The sequence below is a fragment of the Mus musculus genome, chromosome 8, assembly GCF_000001635.26.
Source record: "Mus musculus strain C57BL/6J chromosome 8, GRCm38.p6 C57BL/6J".
In the NCBI taxonomy this organism is placed as follows: domain Eukaryota; kingdom Metazoa; phylum Chordata; class Mammalia; order Rodentia; family Muridae; genus Mus; species Mus musculus.
The window spans coordinates 72,437,046-72,443,879 of NC_000074.6; the positions used below are offsets into that span (position 1 = coordinate 72,437,046).

The following is a 6,834-nucleotide window of genomic DNA, read 5'->3' on the forward strand; positions in this document are numbered from 1 at the left end:
GTGCATTGGTGTTCTGTCTGCACTGTATGTTTGTGTGAGAATGTCAGATCCCCTGGAACTGGAGTTACAGACAGTCTCAAGCTGCAATATGGGTGCTGGGAATTGAACCTGGATCCTCTGGAAGAGCAGCCAGTGAAGAATCTCCAGATCCACACTTCAAATATTTTAAGCTTCACAACACTTGTAGAAGTAACCAGAAAGTCCACCATCCCTTACTAAAAACATGGACATGTTTTAGAGGCCAGAGTTTGTCACTTGGGATATATATGTTGACTTCATCTGTGCTGTGTCCCCATTGAAATCCCAGACTGTATCACTGTTTGGCTCTCTGGAGGCAAGGTCTTGTTATTTGGCCAGGCTGGCAGCACACTCTCAATCCTCCTGCTGCCCCTTCTAAGTGCTGGGATGGCAGAGGTTTACCACCATGCCTGGCACTAATATCTCACAATTCTTCAAACTTTGATATATTCTAGCCAGATGTGGTGGTGCACAACTTTAATTCCAGTGTTGGGATGCAGAGACAGGAGGACTTCTGTGAGTTAAAGGCTAGCCTGGCTTACATAGTAAATACCAGGATTGGCAGGCTACAAGAGACTCCCTATCAAAAACTTTTTTTTTCGGTGTGTGTATGTTTGTGAATGCAGGTGTGTGCCTGGCTAAATGTGGTCTCAGCACTCAACAAGTTTCAGGGCTGAGGTTGTAGATCAGTCTTAGTGTGTACAAGGCCCTGTGTTTCATATCTAACACACAGCTGTGTGAGATGGTCCAGCAAGCAAAGGCACTTGCCATCAGGCTTCTAGGTCTGAACTCAAATGGAAGAAGGAAAGAACTGACTCCTTCAAGTTACTAGAGCTGTAGGTTGCTCTTGCAGAGGACCCAGGTTCTGTTCCAGCACCTGCCTGATTCCAATTCTTGAGAAACTAACAACCTCTTCTGGTCTCTATAGTCATCTGCGATGGGAATGTTGCACATAAACTCATCCAGAAAGGTGCACATCCATCCATGTAAATTAAATGAATAATTTTTTTAAAGTCAGGTTCAGATTCTAAGTCCTTTGGCTTTTTGTTTAGGTCTGAGAATGTTCAGCCTGCATTGGTTAGTTTAACAGCGCTATAGCTGGGCAGTGGTGGCACACACTTTTAATCCCAGCACTTGGGAGGCTGAAGCAGGTGGATTTCTGAGTTCAAGGCCAGGCTGGTCTACAGAGTGAGTTCCAGGACAGCCAGGGCTACACAGAGAAACCCTGTCTCGAAAAACCAAAGCAAACCAAACCAAACCAAAAACAAAACAGTGCTATAAACCTTAGGTTCAATGCTGTTATGTTAGTCCTTTCAGCAGAGCCTCTGTGTAATGCTGGAAACACGTGGCTTCCCTTTCTGAACTTACCAAACATGATGTAGTACTGAGATTTTCCGTTCATCTTCTTCTGGTCCAGGTCAGACGGAAACACCTTGATGTAACCACCACCACAGTCCATCTTCTGCTCATGCTTCACCGTGTACTGGATTACCAGGGTCTTCCCTTTGTTGCTGAATGGCTTGAAGCTCGCAGAGATGGCATAGAATCGGCTGTTTTGGGTAGTCTGCAGGCCTTTCAACAGAAAGCATGCATGAGTGAGTCAGAATGACACTGCACTCAATGTCCTGTAGGAACCTCCAACTCCAGTAACAGAGATGCTGTTTGCACTGAGCCACTGTGCACAAGTCACACAGTGTGCCACATGCACACTACTAACAGACTTGTTGCTTGCAAGAATCTCTGCTTCACACACCTTTGTGTATATAATGCAAGCTTTGCCAGGGCCCAGTGGGTGAGGCACTTACAGCCACGCCTGACCACCTGATTACATTCTTGAGTACCCACATAATGGAAAGAGGGAGACAGCTCCTGAAGTTGTCTTCTAATTTCTACATGCATGTGATGACAGATGTGTGCACACATGTGCACATGCACACAGACACACACACACACACAGAGAGCTAATTTTAAAAAAGACTATTTTACTAGTTTTTTTTATTTTGTTTGAGGCATAGTATACCCGTGAGCCCTGTGCCACACCACCTTCAGTAGGATCTGTGTGACAAATTCCACAGACTGAGGCGATTGACCTACAAAGGGGGAGGCCCCCTGGAACTGGTTGTGGAACTCTTTGCCGGAGAAAAATTATTGAGCAGTAGTTCTCATGGCAATCTATCTGTTTTGTTTTCTCTTATTCCTTTTCGTATTTACATGTTCCCGGTAGCCTAGGCCAAGATCTTAGGCAAGAATAATGGGTTGGCGGGCTGTGGTGGCCCATGCCTTTAATCCTAGCACTTGGGAGGCAGAGGCAGGCGGATTTCTGAGTTCGAGGCCAGACTGGTCTACAGGGTGAGTTCTAGGACAGCCAGGGCTACACAGAGAAACCCTGTCTCGAAACCCCCCCACCAAAAAAAAAAAAAAAAGAAAAAAAAGAAAAAAAGAAAAAGAAAAAGAATAATGGGTAAGAAACCATCCCTAGAGATGGAGTCACTAACATGACCTTATCCCCAGGGAAACAAATGCTTTACTTTCTAAATCATTTATAAAACTATGATGATAAAAACTTTCCCAACAATAAAATTTCATATGGCTACATGTGTGTCATCAGAGGTAGGTTTTGGTATATGGCAAAGAAAACCTTAATTAGAAAGAATTAAAATAGTTTAAATTTATGCATTAAAGATTTATAAAATATCAGGCACTAGATGTTAAATTAAATTTGACCATGGGGATGGAGAGTTAGCTCAGCAATTAAGAGAATTGACCATAAAGATTAACTTGTTCTTGGAAATATGCCACTAGCCTTGGATAACTGCCCCACTGAATACATCCTTTTAGAATTGTTATATTTTGATGACTTATATTAATAATGATGTTACCTGTTCCGTTTGTGATTCACTGAATAGTCTCAGAGTTGTAAGGCTTGGATGATTTTTGTGCTTTACTGTGCCAAATGATTTTTGTTGGTATCTGTGATTGTTTCACTGGATATAGTTTCTAAGAGATGTAATGTTTGGTTTTTTAATGTATAAAATCCCCTGCTTGAGAGCTGCAAAATACACTCCGATTCAAACTGCCTCTGTGTTTTTTTCTGTTTGTCACTGCCAAATCCTTACCCACCTAGCTTTCAAGACCCTCATTCCAGGGACCCCCATACCTGACTGGGGTGGTCTGTGGCAGCCCTGGCTGTCCTGGAACTCCCTTCTCTAGACCAGGTTGTCCTCGAACTCAGAGATCCACCTGCCTCTCTGCCTCTGCCTCCCAAGTGCTGAGGTTAAAGGCATTTGCCAACACTACCCAAGTTGTCATTTTTGAATTGCTCTTGTGTTTTATATTGGGGACAGATGGGACACAGGACCTAACACATGCTCAGCATCACCTCTTGCTGGAGCACACCCTCTGTCCTACCACTGGCATACTTTAGGTTACACAATCACCTCCCTGGGGGTGTAGCTCAGTTTTAAGCTCAGCTAGTGTGCATGAGGCCTGGGGTTCCAATGCCAGCACCATATAAAGTGGGGGTGATGGCACACATCTAAGCATTTGGGAAGAAGAAACAGGAGGGTCCCAGAGTCTTTGCAAATTATTAAAATTTCAATCCCTTTAAAATATCCAATCTCTTTTAAAATTCAGTCTTTTTACAATTCAAAGTCTGGGGCTCCACTAAAATACTTTCTTCCTTCAAGTGGGAAAAATATCAGGGCACAGTCACAATCAAATGGAAAATCAGACTCCAACTGTCCAATGTCTGGGATTCACTCACGATCTTCTGGATTCCTCCAAGTGCTTGGGTCACTTCTCCAGCTCTACCTGTTGTAGCACACACCTTATCTTCTAGGCTCCAGCTGCCTGTATTCCACTGCTGCTGCTGTTCTTGGTGGTCATCTCATGGTACTGGCATCTCCAAAATACTGCTATTTTTTACTGCAACTAGGCTTCACCAATAGCCTCTCATAAGCTCTCTTCATTGTGCCAAGCCTCAACAACTTTGCATGACCCCTTCTGTCCTGGGCTATCAACTTCAAGTGAGGCTGCACCTTTACCAATGGCCTTCCCTGGCCTCTCACAGTGCCAAGCCTCAGCTGCTCTTCATGACCCCTTCATGCCTTCAAAACCAGTACCACCTGGGTGACTCTTTCACATTACCAAGTCCAGCCACAGAAGAAGCTATCTCTGGAACATAGCCTCTGTGCGCTCAGAAAACACTTCCTAGAAGATTCCACCTCAGTGATGCTGGTCTCTTCATAATCACTGCTAATTTCTTAGCTCCAGCTAACCAGCATCAATAGTCCCAGTAATGCAAAAGTTTCACTTTAGTAGTTCTGGTATCTTGTTCATCACGGCTGATTCTTCAGCCCCAGCTAACCAAAACCATAGAATTTTCACAATCAAAATAGCAGCAACCCTGATAAGAGTCTTTAATTTTCCCTCTGAAATTTCACAAGCCAGGCCTCCATCTTCTGCACTGTTCTCAACATTATCTCCCAAGCTCCTACAGAACATCCCAAAGAGCTCTTAACATCCCAATGGCTCTTCTAGCCCAAAGTTCCAAAGTCCTTCCACAGTCCTCCCCAAAACATGGTCAGGTTGTCATAGGAACAACCCACAATGGTGGTATCAGTTTGTCTTAGTTGGGGTTTCTATTCCTGCACAAACATCATGACCAAGATGCAAGTTGGGAAGGAAAGGATTTATTCAACTTATACTTCCACACTGCTGTTCATCACTAAAGGATGTCAGAACTGGAACTCAAGCAGGTCAGGAAGCAGGAGCTGATGCAGAGGCCATGGAGGGATGTTACTGGCTTGCTTCCCCTGGCTTGCTCAGCTTGTTTTCTTACAGAACCAAGACTACCAGCCCAGGGATGGCACCACCTACAATGGGCCCTTCACCCTTGATCACTAATAGAGAAAATGCCTTACAGCTGGATTTCATGGAGGCATTTTCTCACCTGAAGCTCCTTTCTCTGTGATAACTCCAGCTTGTTTCAAGTTGACACACAAAACCAGCCAGTACAGCTGTGAACCAACCAAGTATGTGGCTGACTGGGGCAGGAGGACCTGGAGTTCAAGGCCAACCTGGACTTCATAAAGAGAACCCGTCTCAGATAAACGAACTCTTTTTTTTTTTCTTCCAGACAAATTCTCAAGTATCCTGCATTGACCTTGAACTTGCAATATAGGTAAAAAATGACTTCAGCCTTTTAAATTCTCTTGCCACTTCTCGAGTGTGCACTACAACCCGTTTAGGCTGTACTGGAGCTGGGATTCAGGACTTCATAGATGTTAGACATACATATTTATTAGCCAGTTTTGTTGGTGTATGCTTTTAATCCCAGCATTCAAGAGGCAGAGGAAGGGGCAGGTGGATTTAAGAGTTTCTAGACATTCAGAGATACATAGAGACCCTGGCTCAAAACAAACAAAACTAAAAACCTAAAGAAAATACAATTTAATTATTTATTTATTCGTTCATTTTGTGGGGTTGGGGCATGTGCCAAGGTTAGAGAACAACTTGTGGGCATAGGTTCTCTCCTTCCACCCTGTAGGTTCTGGGGATCAAACTCAGGTTACCAAGCTTGGCCACAGGCCAATCTAGCTGGCCCCACTTTTCATTTTGATTTCCCCTCTTTTTGTTTTGTGCCAAGACCTGGCTGTATCTTAGGGTGGGCCAGAGCTCACTCTATAGCTAGGCTGGTCTTGAACTTGTGATTTTCCTGCCTCATGAAGACCCTGGAGTGCTAGGATTCTAGGTTGTGCTACAGCATGGTTCCAATTTTCATGAAGTGAGATGATCTTGGGCAACTACTGAAAAATGCCAACACAGTCATTCCTGTTGACTCCAGTTGTCATTCCAGCACTTTCTGAGCACCTCCACTGTCATTCCAATCCACACTCAAGGTGCATACTGCCTCCAACATACATAGATGTGGAAAAAGTAACCAGCACTTGGGAGGCTGAGAGTTAGAGCCATCTAGGGCTACATGAGACTGCTCAAAGACTAAACCAAAACACACTTCGGTCAATTTTTTTTTTTTTTTCTTTTTCCAAGACAGGGTTTCTGTGTAGCCCTGGCTGTCCTGTAACTCACTCTGTAGACCAGGCTGGCTTCGAACTCAGAAATCCACCTGCTTCTGCCTCCTGAGTGCTGGGATTAAAGGCGTACGCCACCACCGCCCGGCTACTCTGGTCAATCGTAAAGGAATGTAAACCCAAACAGGGTATTGCAGAGCCTGCATGTGCCTCAGTGTCCTGGCTTGAACGGTGGGTGCGTTGTCAGGGTGCCATGAGGTTTCTAACTCTACTCTATTTGCTCCCGATTCTACACTAACCTTTGTCTTTCTCTTTATGCCCATAGAACTTCCCCGATGAGACTCTGAAGTGCCCAAACTGGGAGTCATTGGTGGACTGCACCCAGCGGTTCCTCCAGCGCTCTGTGGGGAGACAGGAGGGTTAGTGGTGCAAAGCGCACGGGTCCATATCATAGATGGTGGACACAGGCCACCAGCCACCACGGCAATCGCCTTCACCTCCGTCTAGAAACTCCTCCTGGAAGTACACAGTGGCTAGTGCCACGCGCAGCACACAGATGGCCCAGAGCAATGCACGAGCCGAGACCATAGCTGCACGTGCGACTTCAACTCTCTGCTCTCAGGCGTCCGTACCGCTTGACGGGCGCAACTCAGAAACTACAACTCCCGGCATGCCTTGGGATTATGACCTGGGGACGCTAATGGGTGCGCTGAAATTACTGGTCCCGTGACGCCCGGGATTGTGACCTGAGTTGCTCATTGGTGGGTGGAGCGCGGTGGCCGAC

The 6,834-nt window shown here is 45.4% G+C and overlaps 1 protein-coding gene and 1 long non-coding RNA gene across 5 annotated transcripts in view; one reads left to right on the forward strand and one right to left on the reverse strand.

The window, feature by feature from the left end:
* The window catches only part of Gm46043, a 25,831-nt gene extending 22,736 nt beyond the window's left edge, over window positions 1-3,095 (forward strand). Inside the window, exon 3 of one of the 3 annotated variants that reach the window (XR_001778581.2) lies at window positions 1,436-3,095. This is a non-coding gene — a long non-coding RNA (predicted gene, 46043). The remainder of the gene's footprint in view (window positions 1-1,435) is intronic. The other 2 variants (XR_001778583.2, XR_001778582.1) reach the window with 2 other exon arrangements.
* The window catches only part of Calr3 (calreticulin 3), a 19,644-nt gene extending 12,870 nt beyond the window's left edge, over window positions 1-6,774 (reverse strand). Inside the window, exons 1-3 of one of the 2 annotated variants that reach the window (XM_006509761.4) lie at window positions 6,548-6,774; window positions 6,350-6,451; window positions 1,387-1,590 (exon numbers count right to left, since the gene is read on the reverse strand). In XM_006509761.4, the coding sequence (XP_006509824.1) occupies window positions 1,387-1,590; window positions 6,350-6,451; window positions 6,548-6,638 (397 nt within the window). In that variant the 5' untranslated portion in view covers window positions 6,639-6,774. The remainder of the gene's footprint in view (window positions 1-1,386; window positions 1,591-6,349; window positions 6,452-6,547) is intronic. The other variant, NM_028500.3, reaches the window with a different exon arrangement.
* Between the last annotated feature and the right edge of the window lie 60 nt (window positions 6,775-6,834).